This window comes from Triturus cristatus, chromosome 9 (genome assembly GCF_964204655.1).
Source record: "Triturus cristatus chromosome 9, aTriCri1.1, whole genome shotgun sequence".
Taxonomy (NCBI): domain Eukaryota; kingdom Metazoa; phylum Chordata; class Amphibia; order Caudata; family Salamandridae; genus Triturus; species Triturus cristatus.
In genome coordinates, this window is record NC_140592.1 from 1015196467 (window position 1) to 1015218654 (window position 22188).

General features: G+C 47.3%; 1 protein-coding gene across 1 annotated transcript in view; it reads left to right on the forward strand.

Annotated features, from left to right (window-relative positions):
* ANGEL1 (angel homolog 1) overlaps positions 1-22188 on the forward strand; it is a 332990-nt gene that overhangs the window by 266707 nt on the left and 44095 nt on the right. The window contains exons 8-9 of the mRNA XM_085626689.1: positions 18315-18384; positions 18525-18688. Coding sequence (XP_085482815.1) covers positions 18315-18384; positions 18525-18688 — 234 coding nt within the window. The remainder of the gene's footprint in view (positions 1-18314; positions 18385-18524; positions 18689-22188) is intronic.

Below are 22188 nucleotides of genomic sequence, written 5' to 3' on the forward strand. Positions count from 1 at the left end.
GAAGTGCGCTTCACAAACAATTTTTTTCTCTAATCCTTAAATATAGTATTTTGTAGCAGGGATTTAAAAGGTTTTCTTGTTAAGAATACCTTCCCCTCTCTGGGAGCTTAATATAGTCCTCTCAAAATGAATGCATCCTCCCTTTGAGCCAGTTCATAAGGCTACCGTGCAAAATGTATTCTTGCAAAAAAGATTTCCTTGCAGCCATTGTGTCTGCCGTATATGTTTCCTATAACAACATGATTTGATTTTATGGCACCCTGACACTACGCATTTAGTCAGTGTGCCGACCCGAATCTGAAAATCAATTGTACAGCCGCCAGTACAGAACCCACTGTGCAATGTTCGACTAAAATGTGTTTCTGATGACGATCAGTCCCTTGCGACCAGACAGATACACAGTGAAAACCCAAATCCTCATTCATAAATGAATCACACACTTAAGGAGCATTAGAAAACAGCATATGCATTTCAAAATGTTTATTTGTAAAAGCCTAACCTAGTCCAGACAATGTGAGTTGTGGCCACACAGAATACAAGCAATATTGCAGTGAAAACATGAATGAATAGTGTTGACATCAGGAGATTTCTTACATGGTTGTGGTGTTTCTAGCAGTAATGTCCTCCCTAATTTGCTGTTTCTAGGCACTATGCTAGTTCTAGCAGATTCATAAAAAAAGCCCTATTTTGAGTTTCCAAGCTGGTGCAGACTTCTGTACAACAGGATCTATTGCTCGGTCTGAATAGCAATCCTGCTACTTCTGTCACAGAGCAGCGGTGTGTTTTGAAGAATAAATCCAGCCCCTAGGGCAGCAAGTGAAGGCCCCTCGCTTCACAGCAACCTTCTATTAAAGCGTCTGCTGAAGTTGTGCCGATCCCATCTTGATACATCTGGCGCAAAGGTTTCGTCTCTAACTCTCTGCGTTAAGTGTTTTAATATGTAATCAGAGGCCTGTTGAAAACTATTAGGGTAAAGAATCGGTATGAAGTAGCATATTCTCTTTCAGCTACTTTCAAATTATTAAACAGTGTTCTTGGAGAGAAAACAGAAAGGTAATGTGCCATCACAAATTTTTAGAAGCTCTATTTATTTCTAATAATATGATCAGCAAATGATTAAAAGACTTTAATTTCGTCCTCTGCCACCTCCAAGCTGTGGTCATTCCTGTCTAGGGTCTCAAAGGTAGTGTTAAAATCCCCTGCTATCATGATTCGCCATGATGTTTCCCCAAGAACTCCTCATGAGTTGCCACAGTTGGTGATTCAAGGCCTCCCTTTGACCACTCTAGCATAAACATTATAGTTGTCAATAAAGCTTGAATTTCCTATCGTAATTTGAACTGCTAAAATATCTGAGGATTTAATATGGAGCTGCTTAATTTTTGGATCAAGATTTAACCTGATCCAGATTGTTAGGCCACTAATGGGTCTCCGTACAAAACCATGTGTAGCAGAAATTAAAAAATGTATATAGCCCGGTTTGAAAACTGGTTCCAAGGACCAGGTTTCGTGAAACAACCCAATATCATTCACCTCAATAAAGTTGTTCCCGGGAAAGCAATTTTGGTAAAGGTCCGGCCATATTCCAAGAGATAATTGAGGCCATCCCTGAGCAAAAGTAGGCAAGGAGCAGGAGCCCTGCGATAACATGGCCTCACTATTTGAGAAAGCACCTGCAGAGATAGTGGGCCCTAAGAGTGAATAGCTTCCAGATTGGCCACTACAGCCAGCCGTAGATAGGTTGTCGGTGGAAAGAGTAGAGCAAATTGAAGAGCAGTCAGCTGCACACTGGTCAGTAATGGCCCACGGCGTTGGATCATCTAAGAAAGAACAATTTATATTGGACTCTTATTTGTCAATCAGTTGCCCTAGTGGGTGATTCTGCGGCTGGATTTATGGAGGGAATACACCGATCTTAATGCTGTTTAGGCTCCTGGGGCCAATATTTGAGACAAATATTTGAATGAACAGGGTAGAGTTCCAGAAATCGAACACCGCTAGGTTCTCTACAAGGAAGGATCAACTCAATAGTGTCGTATTTAGAGCCCATTTGAGAATGCCTGGTGGCTCCAAGATGTCCTCTCCGATGATGAAATGGCAACATCTCAACCTTGCAAACCTAATGAATGGATTTATTTATTAGTGAAACCTCACTTTCTTTGTATTCGGTTTGGTTACATTTGGGAACATTGACGATAAAGATTGAGCCAGCATCTACTTAGTAAAGCTAAAGAGCCCTGTGTTATATCCTTTCCAATAAGATTGGATGGAATCTGGTATGTGGAACTAACGTGTGTCCAGATTCCAAACAACAAGAGTTGGCCCAGGCTTTGTTGGGATAAAGATCACAATAATTGTATTGTCAATAATCTTTCCTTTGAGTAGCTCATCACGCGTATAAAGAGTTGTTTACTGAGACTTTACACCCTGCTTTACGATAGTGTGTTTCAGAGGTACTAGATGACTCTTTATATGACACTATTCTTCCTTGTAATCGGGCGGAAGGAGCATGGGGCATGTAAAACATGTAGAACATGCTTCCTGTACAGGCTTTAACGTATCCAGTTTCCACACCCCATTTTCTATCTCTGAATTTTTGTGCACAAGCCTATATATAGTTTTTTGAAAAGGGAGGGGGTTTTACCAGGCTCGAAGAATTTATGATCCCTGCTCCAAGGCTGCTTCTCTGAGCTGTGTGCGGTGCTCATTAGACTGCCACTATCAGTATTTTTGTCATGAGTTAATTGATTTAGGAGGAGAAAAGTTGTGCTAACATGGTTTTTAGTTATGAGCTATTGCACTATGTGCGCAGAATCATCCGATGCAGTAAAGATCATAGATTTTACTAGATGAGGTTCTTCAGTTGGGATTTGCTGGGTTACAGGCTGTGTTTGTTCAACAAGGGGAAGAAAGAGAGGAGGAGCCTAGCGCGCAACCAAGATGGCCGCGTAGGTGCGAAGCTCCCGAGGACCTCCGCGACCTCCTGAATTAATCCTGATTATATCCTTTCTTTGACGAGGGGACTGTGTCTGTGTACCCGAGCTGAGGCGGCACCCGTTTTCCGTTTTCGAATCGGACCCCGGACACTGGTGGGAGCACCGCTCGAAGATTGCGGCCTTCTCCGCGCCGGCCCCCCGGATTGGAGTTGTGGGGCGATCCGGGGACAAAGCGAACAACAGCGGCGGGCAGGGCTGGGCGACTCGCGTACCCCGCGCTTTCACTTTCGCTTTTGCGCCCTCCTTGCCCTCAAGCGAGGTAGGGTTGCGGAGCGGGGTGCGGTGGTGTGGCCTTGTCCCGGTGCCCGGCTGACCCGCCGGCTGTGAGTTGTCCTGCGGTCCAGTGGTCACCCCCCCCCCGGAACCCGTGAACTGGTTTATCGGCCCTTTTGAGGAGATTGGCACGACTTTGGGAGTGCGACATGTCCACAAAGCAAGATGGCGACCGGGCAAAGGTGAAATCGACCCGCCGTGGCCCGGCACTTCAGTCAAACAGTATGGACCGCTACACCCTCCAGAAGGGATCCCCAGAGGCACAGCGTACATCCCCCGCGGGCCCGGCTGAGGCGTCTGCTCAGCCCGCGGATCTGACCCTTCGGGACGTCATGGGTGCCATTGCCGAGATGAAGGCCTCGGTGGACCAGCGCTTTGATACTCTGGCGCAGAAGATAGACTCGGCCCCGGTGGATGTGGGCCTGGTGAGAGCCGACTTGTCTAAAACAAATGACCGGGTCGATTCCCTGGCCCACACCACCTCGCGTCTCACTACAGACGTGGCGGCCCTTCAAAAGGAGGTGCACCGGCTTGGCCAGGCGAGCGCCCTGATGGACCGTCGATTGGAGGACGCCGAGGGTCGGGCCCGGAGGAACAACGTTCGCATTGTCGGGGTGCCGGAGGGACGGGAGGAGGAGGCGGCAGATTTGTTTGTGGAAGACCTGATCCTCACCCGTCTCCAGCCCCGGGGACTGAGTAAACTTTTTGCGGTGGAACGTGCTCACAGGGTCCCCGGAGGAAGACCTAAGGCCGGAGCCCCGCCGCGGCCTCTCATTGCCCGGATTTTTAACTTTCGGGACAGAGACGCTATCCTGCAGACTTCCAGGCTACAGGGACCGGTCAAGCTCGATAATATGGACGTGAATTTCTACCCTGACTTTACTCCAACAGTCCAAAAGCAGAGACTGAGTTTTCTCGGAGTTAAACGTCGCCTACGGGACCTGAACCTTAAGTACTCAATGCTTTTTCCAGCTAAGCTGAGGGTGGAGGTGGATGGTCGCACGCACTTTTTTGACCGTCCCGAGGCGGCTGGGGACTGGTTGGATACTCTGCCTGGGGATCGGGGCCGGGGGGGTGGGGGGGGTGCGGTTGGCGGGGAGGGCTCGCCGGATCAGAACTGAGGGGTGAATAGTAGGCCTTGCTCTGGACAACATTCCTGTTACCATTCACTGACCGTGTATGTTCCCCTCCTATGGAGGTCGTGCGGGGTCCATTGGGGGCTTTCCCTCCTCCTCTGGGGGACTAGTTAGTTTTTCATCTATGGGGCGACAGGCACACTGCACTTTGGGGGGGCTGTCTGGGCTCATGCAGGGGTGCAGGGAGGGGGGAGTTCTGTTGGGATGGGTGGGCGGGGGTGGAGTGTTGTTTGTTTGCACCGCAAGGCGAACCCTTTACTGTATTGTTGTTTTTGAGATGCTCTTTGGGGGACGACTGATGGCTTCCATGTATGATGGGGGGTAGGGATTTGACTGTGTTATCATGGAACGTTAACGGACTGGGGGATAGGATTAAGCGTGGTGTGGTCCTGCAGTATCTGAAACGGATTTCACCAGATGTGGTCTTCCTGCAGGAGACACACCTTATAGGTAATTCCTTTCATGCCATGAATCGGCGAGGCTATCGCTTGGCGGCCCATTCGGGCTTCACCTCGGGCTCGCGGGGGGTGGGCATCATGATTAAGAACTCGCTCCCATTGGAGATTGATGAGGTGCGCCATGATGAGAGGGGACGTTACACTGTCTTGGTGGGTAGAATGGAGGGCAAAGTGGTCGTTTTTGTATCAGTGTACGTTCCGCCGGGGTTGCAATCTACCACGTTTGCGGACCTGGGGCGCCTCCTCCTTGACCTCCCGGGTGGGCTTCTGGTAGTTGGGGGAGACTTCAATGCGGTGGCTTCTGGATCTATGGATCGTCATCCCCCCAGGGACCTCCCCCGGGCACAGGCGTGGCTGTCCGGCCTTTTAGATACACTAGGATTGGTGGATTGTTGGCGACTAAAGCATCCCGCGCAGCTGCAATACACCTTCCACTCGGGTGCCCATGGTAGCCTCTCGCGGCTTGATTATGTCCTTGTCCCTGCGGCCTATGCTGGGAGAGTGGGAGAGGTGCGCCATTTGGCGCGGGGCATTTCAGATCACTCCCCATTACTGTTGCACTTTGATGTCTTCCCGAGGGGGGAGGGCAGGGTAGCCCCAATCAATGCCTGGTACCTGCGCGACCCCACTATTCGAGCAGAATTGATCAAATCCTTGCAGCGGTACTTTGAGGAGAATGTGGGGTCTGTCCCTTCGGCTATCTCCCTTTGGGAGGCTTTTAAGATAGTTCTCAGGGGGGAGGCCCTCTCCCTTATCTCCCATGCCCGGAGGCGCGAGCGGGAGGAGGTAACCCGGGTGGAGGCCGAAATTACTGAACTAGAGGGTGACCTGGGGAGCGGGGTGACGGATGCCACATTGCATGTTCTACACCTCAAGCAGGCGGCCTATAGGGCCCTCGTCACGGAGGCGGCCAGGGGCCTCAGTAGGGAGCAACAGGGGCGACTGTATGATGTGGGTGATAAGGCTGGTAAATTGATTGCGTGGTTGGACAAAAAGGAGAGAGCGAGTCGTGTGGTTCCGTTGATCGAGAGGATGGATGGTGTGTGTGTCACCGAGCCGGACGCCATTGTCTCCTGCTTCGCGGATTATTTCCGCGAGGTGTATTCCCCGGTTTCTCCCTGCTCGGAGGAGGATTCCCATGCCCTGCTTCGGGACATCGCGCTGCCCTCCCTTTCGGTGGAGGACAGGGATTCGCTGGACGCTCCTCCCACCTCGGACGAAATTGCCCTTGCTATCCGCTCGGTCGCATCTGGCAAGGCCATGGGCCCCAATGGCATCCCTATCGAGCTGTATAAGCTGCGACCGGATGTACTGGCGCCCCACCTGCGCGCGATGTTCCTGGCGGCCCGCTCGCGGGGTTCCCTTCCGCCGGACCAGCGTCTGGCCACGATCGTGGTGATCCACAAGGAGGGGAGACCCCGTGAGCGGGTCACATCCTATAGGCCCATCTCGCTCTTGAACGCGGAGCCCAAAATCCTCGCCAAGGTGCTGGCCAACCGGCTGGTCGGCGTGGTGGGCGATTTGGTCCACCAAGACCAGTCCGGCTTCATACCCCATCGTAACACGGCCCTTAATCTGCGACGCTTGCACGGGGTGCTCGCGCGTGTCCCGTTCGTGCGGGAGCCGGCCATCTTGGCGTCCCTGGACGCCACCATGGCGTTTGATACGCTCGAGTGGCCATACATTTGGGCGATGCTGGCGAAGTTTGGCTTCGGACCGGGCTTCATCGGCTGGGTCAAGTTGTTGTATTCCGGCCCATTGGCGCAGGTGGTGGTGAATGGACGAGTCTCGGCTCCATTCGCACTGGGACGGGGCACGCGACAGGGTTGCCCCCTGTCGCCTCTCCTGTTTGCACTGGCCCTGGAGCCCCTGGCGGAGTGGCTGCGGTGGCACCCTTCCATCCGTGGTCTCCGCTGGACCCCCGAGCATGAGGACCGTGTGTCTCTCTACGCTGATGATATCCTTCTATATCTCGCCTCCCCGCGTAAATCACTGATCGTCCTAGTTGATGTTTTGCGCTCATTCGGTCGCAACTCAGGCCTCGTCATCAACTGGGGGAAATCCTGTGTATATGTGCTTGCCGGGGAGGCTCCGGTCCTACCACGGGACTGTCCGATCCAGATTGCTTCCCAGGGGTTTCGGTACCTGGGTATATATATTACTCTGGACCCGGAGGCCCGCTACGAGCGGAATTTGCTACCCCCCCTCCAGCGCTTGAGGGAGGACGTGGTGCGTTGGCGGCCTTGTTTAAGATGATGTCGTTGCCGCGCTTTCTGTACGCTCTCCAGAACACTATGGACTTGGGCCCGGCGCGCTACTTCCGAGAGGTGGAGAGTTTGCAGCGTCGCCTGTTCTGGGATGGGAGGCCACGTATTGCCTTGGCTAAATTGACGCTTCCGTGGTACGATGGGGGGGTCGCCCTCCCGGATATTAAACGGTATTACTGGGCCTCCCAGCTAGCTGCGATTAATCATGGCCTTTACGGGCCCGCCCTGAACCCGGCATTTGAAATGGACAAGATACTCCTGCCCGGTGGCGACTACAATCGAGCGCTCTATTCTGGCGCGCCGGACCCTCGCCTGACGGGACCGACGCGTGTCATGGTGCGTGTATGGCACGCGGCTAACGCAGCTATGGGGTGGAGGGACCGTTTGACCCGGGCGTCACCGCTCTATGCGTCTGCGAGGTTGGGCTCCCTGTGGACCTCGAAGGGCTTCGAGAAGTGGGACACGATAGGTATCAGCACCGTGGGAGATCTCTGGACGAGGGGGGGATTCAAAACTTTCGAGACGCTGCAGACGGAGTTTCAGTTGCAAGGCAGTGAGTACTTTCGGTACTTACAAGTCCGCCACGCGCTGGGCTCCGTCTTCCCGGATGTCGCGTCCATTCCGGAGTCTTCCCCCCTAGAGGACAGAGTGCTGGATGGCCATGTCCCAGACAGCACGATCTCCCTTATATATAAAAAACTGATCAACGACCGATCGGGCCTGCTGACTGGCCTCCGCGAGGCCTGGGTTGCCGATGGGCTGGAATTGGATGACGAGGACTGGATTTCCGCGGTGGCCTCTCCGAAGGAGGTGGCCATCCCGGCTCGCCTTCGCTTCGTCCAGCTTAAGATCCTCCACCGGGTTTACGTGACGGGGCCAAGGCTTTTACGTATGGGCTTTGCTGAGGATGGACTGTGTAAGCGTGGCTGTGGTGCTTTGGCAACTTTCTTGCATATTCTGTGGGAATGCCCAAAGGTGGAGCGATTCTGGCGTGGTGTGCACGAGGTCCTGCGAGTGGTTACGCGTTTCGCGCTGTTGCCTGAAGCGAGGAGATGCTTGCTGAATGTGTGGGAGCCAACCGACTACTCGGTTCCGCAGACGCGGTGGGTGACTCTGGGATACATGATAGCTAAGCGTGACATTGCTCAACTGTGGGGATCCCAGAGGCCCCCGGCGGTGTCGGCCTGGAAAGAACACATGGATTGGTGTATGTTTCGTGAAAAGGTGGTGTATGTTGCGAGGGGTAAGCCTGGGGCGTGGGTGAAAATCTGGGGCCCCTGGAACGCCTATCGCGGGGATATCTGCGAGCCGCCACTGCTGCCGGCTGCCTCACCAGCTCCGTCCCCCTAGCCGACCCCCTCCCCCAGCCATGGGCACGTGGTTCCCCAGTCCCTGATCTGTTCTCATTCCCCTCTTCAGAGTTTGGCGATTGGTTGGGGTCCCCCACTTAAGGAGCTCGTGCTGTCACTTGGGATCGCGGGTTGCCTTGCGGGTGCGGTTTTTTGTGTTGTTGTGTTTCGACAAAAGGAAACCGTATTGTGGGTTTGGAGTTATGTGGCCTGCACTGCTGACATCTCTTGATTTACCCTTTTTGCACCACCAAGAGATTTTTCTGTATGTATGTCATATGCTTCTGCCACTCTAGCGGCCGGCCAGATGGTTGTAGGCCCATACCTGTAACTATTTGAGATTGCAATAAACGGTTTCAAAAAAAAAAAAAAAACAAGGGGAAGAAAACTATTATTACTGGTATCAAGTATGAGTATGTTACCAAATTCTGCTCACTCAAGACACTAGCTGTATCTGATGCAGGTGGTACTTGGGTTGAGGGTAGGTCGTTAACTTTGGTTTTGATAGAATGGCTTTTGAAGTAGCTTTGTATATTGGAGGCCTGGCAATTATGCTTCGAAGTCAACCCAGCAGTGGCGTTGGTGTCCCAGAGAGCTGCTGACTTGGAAATGGCACCCAGATTGTCAGGAAGGGTGGCTTTATTGGTGCGGGCATTAGTAGGTCCCCCTCTCTGTCAAAGGGGCCGGTATCCTCTTTATCTAGGGTTACACTGACATACCTTGCTCAGGTAGGACTCACCTGAGCACATTTAAAACATTTTTTTTGTATCATTTCTCATTGTTTTTGACTCACATTCATATATAGGCGAATAGGCCCCGTAGAATGAATTAGGGTTCTCTGAGGAATGCCCCAGACCGTTTGGGTTTTGTAGATGAACAGAAACATGTTGGCCCACTAATAAAGACAATATTGCTGGGATACGTTAAGGTATTTTTAAATCACTTACCTGGACCCCTTCACTGTCCAGTAGCTTTTATCTAAGAACTCCTTCCTGTGTTGAGTCCAGTAGGAGGTTGTGCCCACCCTGGAGGTACTACCCTTCCAGGGTGAGGAGAGGTTGCCGATGATGAAGCATGAGCCAGTATTGTGTGTGAGGCTTCCTCTTCCATAACCCCTCCCTTCTCCTCTTACAGTATTGGCACATGCTATTTGGGACCATCCAAGTCTGATAAGCTGATTGTTTATGTCCCAGGTATAAGCACTAATTGTGCTCTCTACCCACAGCTGCTGTATTTCTTGTGTTTATAGTTTATCTCTAGGAGGGTGTTCAGCTGCTCACCTCCACCTCTCTCTGTTGTGTTTGATGAGGTCTCCTCAAAGTGACAGCAGGAGCAATAGCAAGTTACCAAACCAGCAAGCACAGCCCCTGATGTGTGGGACTGCAACGCGCCTGAAGTAGCCCCGGTGAAATTAACCTCAGATGTTTAAGCAAGGGGCATTGTAGGACATGCCGTCTCCAGTGGCAGCGGGAGCATCCGTGGCAGCTCTCCTCAGGTGGTGCTTGTGTCCTTGTTCATAGCGGGGCAATGCTGTTCTCCTCAAAATGACAGCAGAAGCAAACAGGTAGAGTCTCGCCCCAATATCGAGTATCAAACCAGCAAGCGCTTATGTTTGTTAACGCGGGATTGGTGTTTACTCCAGTATTGGAGCCTTTCATAATCTGACATGCCTGAATCATTCCCCGTCGTCGAGACGGGAGTCTCCGGTACATAAAAAAGCATTGCTTAGTATTATAGCAAACTGAAAAAAGGCCCATTTTCCTTTGCAACCCATAACCTTTGTTATGTAAAAAAGGACTAAACTTGTCCCTGAACCAATCAGAGCCTCTCACCCTCTAGAACACTCCTGAGAGAACCTTCTGCCCTTCAGATTTTCTATCGCACGTTGTGCTAGGGAGTCTCCTTTGGGCTCTGCTCAAATTCTACAGTTGGTTCTAGATTGAGTAGATTTTTTCAACTGAATTTTCTACATCATCTTTTGAATAATGGCTGATAAGGAGAAGAAAGGCTTGCTTAGGGCCTGTGCCACCTGTTCAAAGAAGAGATTATATACTGACGATCCTCATAAAGACTGTATATGCTGCCTTTACCCACACCACCAGGCGAAGGAGTGTAAGGTATGTCGTACCTTTTCTAATAAGACTCTGAGGGATCGTGAATGCAGACTGTTAATTTGGCTCCAAAAACTTAAAACCAGGAAGGACGTTGTGTCTAGTGACAGTGATGAGGCGTCAACTGTTTCAAGGAGATCTCAGAAGAGAGGTAGATCTCCTCAGGCTCATACCTCAGGGGAGAAACCTGAGAAGGCTCTTAAAAAGACCACTTCTGGGTCTTCAGAGCGCAGTCCCTCAAAATCTCCTAAAATTAAGGAAAAGGAGAGCAAGGGTCATGCTTCAGGGGTGAAACAGTCAAAGAAAACAAGTTCTGAGCCTTCAAAATCACCCCTTAAAATTAAACATACGCTTAAAAAGCCAGCGTCTACTCCACCTGAGGAGAAATTAGAAAAATCTACATCGTCGACGGGATCGTCGACGAAGAAAGTAGCGTCGTCGATGAAGAAGAGTAAAGTAAAGGTCATTATTAAACCTATACTCTCGTCGACGGTGGCATCGTCGACGGCAGTGTCGACGACGAGAGCGTCGACGACGACGACAATGACGACGACCACAACTACCATCGTCGACGGCACCGCCGACGACGGTGACAACTACATCGTCGACGGCGACAACGACGACGATGTCTACAGCGTCGACGGCGGCATCGGCGACGACGGTGTCGTCGGCGGTTACTATGGCAATCTCGTCGACGGGCTCGTCGACGAGGGAAAAAACCCCAGAAAAGCGGGATTTTGCCAGGAAAAGAAGGATTACCCCGGATATTACGTCTCCTAGTAAGGTAACGCCTCTGGTTCCATCCCATTTATTGGAGGAGGAGGATTCGCAGGAGGATGATAATGAGGGTCCGTTTGGCTATGCAAGTAGCCCCTCTCAGTTACATGTTAAATGTCAGGAGGATGACTGGGAGTATGGGGGTTATCAGGACCGCCCCCGACAACATGATCAGGAAGAGATGGTGAGTGTTCCAGCTTCTCTACTGACGGATTTGCAGTTCATGTTGGATGATTACAAGAGGAGGCATCCTTTGCCTCATTCTACCCAAAGGATTCCAGTGGCTCCGTCGCACTCTGTTCCATGTACACCAGTGCGAAGACAGGAGGTGCCGGTTCCTAGGCCAATATCACCTTTGCCACAACCGGTTCTAGACACATCTGACGATGAAGAGCAGGAGGAAGGGGAGATAACAGAGCCTAGTAAGGAATGGGATGAGTATCTGATTCCGTCCCCTTCATCTCCATCACCGAGACCTGTGGATTCCCCTCCGGAGGACATTGGAGGGTTCCATAATCTGATGGAAAGAGCCGCGCAGAGATTTGCGCTCAATATGTCATCAGATAAAGCAGAATACTTTTTATATGATTTCAAAGAACCGTTTCGCAAGACGGTTAGATCTCTTCCAATTGTAAGTCATCTATGGGAGGAACGTCTCAAAGTTATGGAGACGCCGGCAACGATTACTCCAGTGCTTGCTAGGCTGGACAAAAAATACAAAGCGCCTTCGGATGTTCCGGCTTGTTTATTAGTTCACCCCAAACCCGACTCGGTTATAACTCAAGCGGCGCAGCAAAAATCGAGGAATCCGTCTGCTCCAATTTCAGCGCCACCGGACAGAGAGGGTAGGTGCTTGGATAATGCAGGGAAAAGGTTTTCGTCCATGTCTGCTCTTCCGGTCAAGGTGAAAGGACTTCGGCTGAAGTCATAGATTGTGCAATGGACATTGCGACCACGGCCTTCAGATCTCTGGGAGGAGCGGCTGTTTTACGCAGACAAGGATGGTTGAGAGCAACATCTTTTAGGCCTGAAGTCCAGAATAAGATCTTGGATCTTCCGTTCAATGGGGAAGATCTGTTCGGAAAGCATGTGGATGAGGCCTTACAGAGTATCAAGAAGGATACGGAAACAGCAAAATCTTTGGGAACATTACAGTACAGAAAAGTTCCTTTTCGTGGCTCACGAGGTAGGGGCCAAACTTCTTATAGAGGAGGTTATCAACAAGGCCGCTATTCTTCCTACTCCACATCATCTCAACCATATCGTCAACAATATTCACAGAGACAGACAGGAGGTTTCACAAAATCTACTCCTAGAGGTCGAGGAGGTCGCCAAGGGAAAGATACCACCCAAAGGCAATGACACTCTGGTGACACTTATTCCTCATATGTCGCATATTCCCCTGGGTGGAAGAATTTCCTATCATCATCAACATTGGCAGCAGATAACGACGGACCAATGGGTCCTCCACATAATACAATTCGGTCATACTCTAGAGTTTCTGGAAATCCCCCCTTGTTCACCACCAAGATTTCAAGAGGTCAAGTATTTACATCAGATGCGTCAAGAAATACGGACAATGCTCCGAAAGGGAGCAATAGAACCGGTACCGAATTCCCAGAAAGGAAGGGGATTTTATTCCCGGTTTTTTCTAATCAAGAAAAACATTCTTCAATGGCGCCCCATTTTGGATCTCAAATCCCTAAATACTTACCTCAAGGATCAAACCTTCAGAATGATCTCCCTCCAGGATATTCTGCTGCTATTAAACCCAGGGGATTATATGACCAAACTGGACTTACGGGATGCGTATTTCCATATCCCAATCCATCCTTCACACAGGCAGTACCTTCGGTTCGTGGTGGCCGAAGATCATTACCAATTCAAGGTGCTTCCTTTTGGTCTGAAATCAGCCCTGAGGATTTTTAGAAAATGCCTGGCTCCAGTGGCAGCGGTTCTAAGGAGACAGAAACACCAAGTGTTTCCTTACCTCGACGACTGGCTAGTCAAGGCTCCATTGGCAGCGTCAGCCCAGTTGTCAACAGAGGCTTGCATAGAACTATTTGCTAGATTAGGCCTCACTCTAAACGAGGAGAAGTCAACTCTGCAACCGTCAAGAAATATAACTTTCTTGGGAGCAATTCTGGATACGGAGGTAAACAGAGCGTTCCCCTCTGAGGAGAGACAGCGGGGAATAATATCTCTATCCCAAGCGTTTATAAAAAGAAGGTCTCTTTCAGTACGCAAGTACAAGTCATTGCTGGGAACGATGTCATCTTGCATTCCCCTCGTACCTTGCTGCAGACTACGGATGCGTCCGTTACAAGAGCAGTTGGATCTTCAGTGGCATCAAGCGACAGGATCTTTCGAGGATATAATCAAAGTGACGCCGATCATGATCCACGCGGCGACATGGTGGACCCGAAAACGAAACATCTCGCAGGGTCTTTCTTTCCTGACTCAACCAGCTCCATTGGTGGTTACGACAGATGCGTCCTTGGAAGGATGGGGAGCATTCCTTCAGGATCTGCAGGTCAGCGGTCGTTGGAAAGCGAACGAACAGCAATTGCATATAAACCTTTTGGAGCTCAGAGCCGTCCGCTTAGCATTGTTGGCGTTCCTGCCAAGGATTCAAGGTGCAGCCGTGTTGATAAGAACAGACAACACAACAGCAATGCACTATTTGAACAAACAGGGAGGAACAAGATCACTCTCCCTGTCTCGGGAAGCCCAGTGGATATGGGAATGGGCTCTACGACACGAAGTATCCATTACAGCGGAACATCTTCCAGGGGACTAGAACACCAAGGCGGATACTCTAAGCAGACTAAAGTCTGTCTGTCACGATTGGGAAATCGACAACGGGATTTTGAACAACATCTTCCAGAAATGGGGAACTCCGACAGTAGATCTTTTTGCGACAAGGGAGAACAGAAAATGCCGGTTCTTCGCAAGCTGGCTTCCCCAACGGGGATCTTGGGGGAATGCGTTTTTGATGGCATGGTCAGGCATCTTTGCCTACGCCTTTCCTCCAATTCCCCTCCTGCCGCGGGTTCTTATGAAGATCAAGAAAGAACCATGCAGGTTAATCCTGATAGCTCCGTGGTGGCCCAGACAACATTGGTTTGCGGAGCTTCTTCTACTGTCAGAGGAGCGCCCGATTTGCCTGCAACCGATACCGTCTCTGCTGACAATGTTCCAGGGGGAAGTGCTTCATCCGGATCCGAAATCTCTGCATTTAGCAGCCTGGCTCCTGAATACTGTGAATTTCAGCATCTGAACATCCCTACGGAGTGCAGGGAGATTCTATCTAGAGCCAGAGCGGACAGTACAAGCAAAACATATCGGATGAAGTGGAAAAGGTTCTGTTTATGGTGCAAAAGGTCTAACGTTCATCTGCTGCATTCAGAAGCTCACGAGATTATTCCATACATCTTGCTTTTGGCTAAGTCAGGTTTGGCTCATGCATCTATAAAGGTGCACCTAGCTGCAATTTCACGCTTTAGAAGAACTGCCTCTGGTCCATCTCTGTGGTCTGCTAGAGTCATCAAACAATTTATGAAAGGTCTGTTCCGAGTTTTCCCTCCAATAAAACCTCCACCACCTCTCTGGCAATTGAACGTCGTTCTTTCCCAGTTGATGAAACAGCCCTTTGAGCCAATTCACAGGGCGGAGCTGAAATTTCTTTCCTGGAAAGTTGCGCTTCTCATTGCGCTCACTTCAGCCAGGAGAGTGGGGGAGATTCAGGCTCTCACGGTCCAAGAGCCTTTCTTGCAGTTCAAAGAGGACAGGATAATACTCAGGACTAATCCAAGATTCATCCCTAAGGTTCCAACTGACTTTCATTTGAACGAACCTTTAATTCTCAAAAGATTTTTTCCACAACCATCAACAGCGGCGGAAAGAGCTCTCCACTCGCTGGATGTCCAGCGTTGTTTGAAGTTCTATTTGCAGAAAACTAAGCCTTTCCGCAAGTCTTCACAGCTTTTTGTTGCCTACAGCGCACCTAGGAAGGGTTTCCCTTTGTCAAAGAGGGGAATTGCCAGATGGATATCCAGTGCCATAGAGTATTGTCATCAGGCAGCTGGCCGACCTTTGAATGCACGAGTCCGTGCACATTCTACAAGAGCAGTCTCCACCTCTACTGCTCTATTCGCAGGAGTACCGATCCAGGATATCTGCAGGGCGGCGACCTTCACCAGGCATTACTGCTTGGATGCAGCCAGAGGGAGAGATGTGGCGGTGGGAGAAGCGGTGCTGAGGAACCTTATCCAGTAATGGTGAGCCTTCTTTACCATCCCTCCTTCCTTTATTATGTACTTTGGCACATTTTATTGTTGTTTATTGTATTACCATTTGCAAAGTATTTTTGATATGTGGAATTTGGTTTACAGATACCATCTTTATCACACTACATATGTTTCCTGGATTCACTTTCTGGGTAACAAAAAATGTGCATTTATTTACTGCTCGCTATTCTGATTCAGGCATGTGAATCTATGAAAGGCTCCAATACTGGAGTAAGAAAACAAGTTACTTACCTCCCCTGCGAGGCTCACCTCGGATTTAGCACAAAGGGTGTTATTGCACAAGTGCACGAAAATCTGAGGGGCAGAAGGTTCTCTAAGGAGTGTTCTAGAGGGTGAGAGGCTCTGATTGGTTCAGGGACAAGTTTAGTCCTTTTTTACATAACGAAGGTTATGGGTTGCAAAGGATAATGGGCCTAGGCCTTTTTTCAGTTTGCTATAATACTAAGCAATGCTTTTTTATGTACCGGAGACTCCCGTCTCGACGACGGGGAATGATTCAGGCATGTGAATCTATGAAAGGTCCAATACTGGAGAACTACAGTTACAGGTAAGTAACTTGTTTTCTTACAAGCTCCTTACTTTGCAGTCCGAGAAAGAAAAGACAGTGGGCCCGATTCACAGAAGTAATCTGAGACAAAATCCTAAACTTACTACTTTTGGTATTCACAGAAGGCATTTAGTAGTAGTAAAGTTAGGATTATGTCTTAAGTCTGTCTTAAGTCTGTCCTAAGTATGTCCTAAGTCTGTCCTAAGTATGTCCTAAGTCTGTCCTAAGTCTGTCCTAAGTCTGTTTTAAGTCAAACTTATGACAAAATCCTAACTTTACTACTACTAAATGCCTTCTGTGAATACCAAAAGTAGTAAGTTTAGGGTTTTGTCTCAGATTAGTTATGTGAATCGGCCCCAGTGAGACAAACTTTCTAGGGTACAGGGAGTGTGAAAGGAAAGGCTGTAGAAATACACACACCAACCTGTAAATACTTGTAAATGAACTGTACACATTCAGCAGTCAAGCAAAAATGAAGCAAATTTGTTTTTATAATTCTGAATTGTGATGGAAACAAAGATTTTATTAGTATCAAAACAAATTAAGAAACTTTTTTTGGTGACTCAAAAATGATAAATATTCACTGAAACCCGGTTTCGACACATTATTATTTGGGTGCAATTCAGTTTCATCAGTAAAACTGCATGTCTCTGCAAATTTAGTAGCCATTTCAATGAAAAATATGCTGTCTGTAAATGACAGCACGCTACCTCAACATTTTTTAATTACATTAAAAAAAATCACCCACCTCATGTCCATCAAAGCGAGGTGGGTCGTTAAAGTTTGTACTTCTAAGAATTGGGTTGTGATTCTAAAAAGCTTGGTATGCACTGCAGTTGTAAACTGTGTACAGTTTTTTCAGAAAAGCAAAGTTGGTTTGAGGGCTCATCCAAGTTACTGTCCCAATGTGGTGTTAGACATTCATGTCGATCAAGTTATTTCATTTCAAATTTGTTTTCCAACATCCCTCTTATCCAGCAGAGAGATCTTGTCATTGTTAAGAGGTTTATGAAGTTCTAACTGGATAAGATTAAGAATATTAGACAATATAACTACCTCCTTGTCAATTATGGGCCTGCTCAAACAAACTGAGCCATCTCAAAAAAATGTATTTCTAGACTTGTTGCTCTTATCTAATTTGTTTATATTACTATAATGCTAATAAAACTCTCTATGGTAAACCCATACTACAAGGTATATAGTGACTACTGTTGCATATCTAAGGAACAGGATTTTTTCCGGAATATCTTAAGTTGCCACTCAGAAGCCCATTCATACCATTATGAGACATTATTGTCTTAATTAATTTGTCAGAGTCCATTATGGAACAAGCCCCATGCAAGGTCTTTTGGGATAGAATTCTTATTTTCTGTGCTGCTCTACTCGGTGCTTATGACTATACATGAAGATCCTCTACAGGAGAAGGAATAATTCTGTGTAATCCTAGTTATTCTCCAGGAGTATCTTCATTAGAGTCATAAACAACTCTCCTTGTCTAAGAGAAAGGGTCTATTTTATCTCAGAATCCTTGATGCCTGTAAAAATTGAACTGGTATGACTGCCAATGGGAGGGCATGAGGTTGATGTTTTGTGGAATGCTCTTCCTCTCCTGGCTGTGGCCTGTTTGGTTACATTTGCTCATGTTTGCCTCTAAAAAGGTTTGTAGAAGTGTTTTTTTCTCCCTTTTATTTAAATTGTGACTTGCATTGTTTTGAAAGAAAATGAGTGAACATTGGCCAACATAGCCTCCATTAAACTGTCAGTTACTTTTTCTTGTTGAAATTGGCTTTTCAAAAATGAAAAATGAAATATTTGTTTTATCTTAATTGCTCTGGGATACCGCATGCGGTTGGGACAAGTCAGTGCATTATGACTACAATGAAGCTTCCATTGAAGGAGAACTAGGGTCACAGCTATGTAACTATTTCTTCGTTTCTGTGAGCTCTTTCTTTTTATCCTGCTTTCTTTCTAGGGACATTTTTAAAGAGCTGATTTCACTACGTACCTCTTGTTCTGGATCTGAGGGATGATAGATTAATCAAATATTCTATAGTGTAAAGACATAAATTAATGCCCATTTTACTTTTCAGTGCCACCAGAAGATTGGTCACAGCGTGTAACAAAGGTTAATACTCCAGATTCCGAAGGCTCTTCTCTGAGGTAATTTAAATTCTTGGAAATTAAAGATGCGGACCACCAAGGCCACGTATCCCATCTCAGAACTTGATTAAATTGAAACTTATTGTGTATCTTGTAGTTTTATTAATATATTAGTCAACCCTCTTTCCTGTGATCTGCAGGGCACCTGGTACTATACAGCATGGCCTAAGCCTGACATCTGTGTACAATCACTTCCTGCCAGCTAAAGGTCGTGCAGAGGTCACTACCATGCCCATGGGATTTGGTGCTACTGTAGACTACATATTTTTCTCTGCTGAGCCCTTCCACGATGTGATCCAAGGAGGTTAGTGTGTGAATCAATACAGCTTTAGATGTGACTGTGTGTTTGGGATTCATAGATGCAGATCTTCAGTTATCATTTTGCGAAAGGAAGGGATTAAGTTCCATGCTTGACACTTTGCAGCCCATGTCAGAGTTCAACTACTTGTGTCAAATGCTTTGAGAATAAATGACTTCCATGATAGGACTATATAATAAGGTAGATCAAATGGCTATCAAAATAATCATTTTTTCAATTAATGTAGCAAATGAATGGCAGTGTAGCCAATATGATTTGTAACAGTGCTCATATCAGCAGAAGAGATATTGTAAGAACTTGGGAAACAGTTAAGGTGGGATAAGTGAAGTTCATTTTGGGAAACTTTTAGGGTTGAAAGTTCTTTTTAAAGGGTACAGCAATTTATCAGAGTATTTGGCTTCTTGACTCTTGGTCTTAAAATGAGTGTAATGAGAAAGAAGGGAAAATGAATAAGAAGAAATAGAGCAATATCAAGACGTTTACTGTTAAGCAAAAGATTTGTATTGGTGATAGTGTGAAAATCAGAAGACAAATGTAGGAAGAGGGAAAAAAGGTGAGCGTAAGAGTTTTATAAAGACCAAAAGTCTAGGAGTTGAACGTGATGTAAGGAAAAAGACAAGACGTTTATAGTTCTGAGGCAGAAGAATTCAAAGAAGAGAGAAATGCAGCAAGAAAATCTCCAGATAAATAAATATTACAAGGGAGGTTAGTCTTAAAATGGAAACAAGCATTTGTAAGTGAAGGGGCGGGCATAAAAAGTGGATCTGAAGTGGAAGGCAGCAATGAAGTAAGTGTGAAGGTTAGATAAAGCTTAAAAATCATGATGGATGAGGACCTAAACCAAATATTTTAATTGCAAGATTAGCAAGGATACTGGGTGTGTAGGGAAATATTTAGCATGCACACATGCACTGTGCATCATTTAGATGCACAGTGAAGATTCTCAGGCCCCTAGTACTCTCTAACCAGTGTTGTAGATTGTTTGCTTCACTTACGATTTGATTAATTGCCTTACCAAAGCAAGCAGCAAGGGCCAGCAGACTCAGGATCCATTGATCCTCTCAATTCGTTTCACCTTTCAAGTCAGTTTTTCCAGACCTTTTTTGAGGTTCACAATTTGTTCGAGTGCATATCATCATGCTAGCCCCAGTCAAAGTAAGAGGGTTGGAAGAAGTTAATGTTTACTCCTTTGCAGCCTATACTTGAGACACTAAGATCCACCCCCTACCCCAGAAACCTATGGTGATTATTGGGGCCCAGGTACTAGAGTCCTTTCGGGAGAGAAACTGGCTTGCTACAGTAGACCAACCAAATATCTACTTCAAATCCAAATCTTGAAACCTCACCACCAATAGCTCTATTTTTATGAAAGACCGTCTGTTGTAATGCAGAAGTCTTCCTCACCCTCCCAGGTGCCTAAATGTACCTTCTTCAGAAGTGGAACGTTCGTAGAAGCACAAGTTGAGTATTCCCTAACCTCAGGCAAGACCACATCACGAGACCACTTACAGAGAGTTTATATTTCTATGTCCACTCTAAAAATGTAGTGATGCCATTAAATAAAGTGTTGTATGTATACATGTTGTACTGTTTTTTCCTGTTTTGTGGGGGCACCTTGCCATGGCAGAGCTGATCAGGATATTTTTGCTTGAAAAACATACTTTTACTTCATTTTTTTTCTTTCCATATTTCACCTTCAAGAGCAGAGAAAATCCTACTCGGGAAACAGTTTTAATTTGTAGCTGAAAGCCGCTGTATAGGTTTGTGCGCTCTTATTCCCATCTTATCTGGAATGCATCCTTTGCCAGCAGGATATAAAAACAAAAGCTTTTCGAAATGATGTTTTCATTTTAAAACTGTGAAAAGAGGTCCAGTCCCAGTAGTCTCTCTATTTGCACCGGCCATTTTACCAACCTTGTTCGCGCTGGTAGTATTTTTCTACCTAGTGCATGGAAATTCTTCTGATGTATTTTTTCTCTTTCTGCTTTCCCTCCTTTTTTCGGTTTGTTTCCCTAAAATATATCAAAACATATTTGACACTCTTCCCTGCGTGCTGTTAGAATACAGTACAGTGGTTTCTTCACAGAGACTGATTCTCACAGAACTTGTGTATCTTGTTTGGTTAATTCGCATCCAGCAAATACCTCTGATGGACATGCCTTCTTTCAGTGCGAAGGTAAGTCCAGTGCTGCAAGAGAGGTGCACTTTGTGATGAAACACAATAAGTCACAGTTGTTCAAGAGAGATTCAGAACCGGTTGTGGCACCATTTCGTGCTAACCTTCATTCTTCAGCATTGGATAATCCATAGATTCACCTGCTTGAATTATTCTAAGTCATTAAGCTGGAAACCCTTGCTGATCAATGTTAGCATAGCAGAATACCATTACACTAAATAACATTTAAAACAGCCATGTATTACATATAACTATGCCCCAAATTTCAGCCAGTCAGGCTCCAGGACTCACAAATATTCCCCTGATAGAAGCTTCCATTTGCCAGATTTTATACCTCCTCTACCGCCTGTGCATTGATAGCAAATCCTCTGGATCTCTGTCTGAGCTTTTAATGTGTTTTTCCACTTAGGTTTTTGCTGCTCTCTAGCAGTGATTGAGTGTTCAGCCACTTGTTCTTTCTGTTTTTTGTTTTCAATTTCAAGATTCAAAGGTAGAAGCTTCAGAAATACAATCTTTGTTTAAGGCCCGTGGAAGGAGGAAGATTCACATTGGTGATCCTCTACCATTATCTCCACTGCCTGCATGTTGGTCATGACCCAAAGAAACATATTCACAATGACAGGGAGGCAGTCCACCCCAGTAGTGTCAGTTAAACTGCCTCAGAGAAGTCTAAGGCTATTACACCTACTCCAGCTAAGGGACCCTCTGACCCTACTGTTAAGAGTCAGACTCTGCACTTCTGAGGTGGATTGCCTCCCTGATCAAAGGTAAGGAATCTGCAGCTAGACAGAGTCTCTACCAGATAATGTGTTACCGAAGGTAAGTAACTTGTTCTCTTTGAAGAAAGCTTCCTGTCCGGCTCCCTGAGCTGTACTTGTTCTAAATGATGAGAGATTGTACTGGTTGTGAAATATCTATTGTGGGCTTACAAAGAACCTGGTTGGCTTTTTTGTCACACTCATTTGTGTGATTGTTATTCAATGGCTTTGCTTGTCCCTCCGTGTAATTTTATGCCATCTCTCTAATGGGAACTTTTTTTTTGTTTAAGCTTCCCATGAGAGTGTGTGCGTTTTCCAGTTGTCACCCTGTTGTGCGCTTCTTGCCCCCACCAAGTTCCCACTCTCCTGCGCTCCATGTTGCTCTCTCTAACCCCCGTGCCTCTCCCCAGGCCCTTTGATGGATATGATAGGATGAAGATTTATAAAGCGCACTAATACCCGTAGGTGCCAAGGCGCTGGGCGGTAGAGAAGAAGAGAGGAGAGTGACGGGCTGCTGACTAAACTGAGGAAAGCCAAGTCTTCAGCAGCTT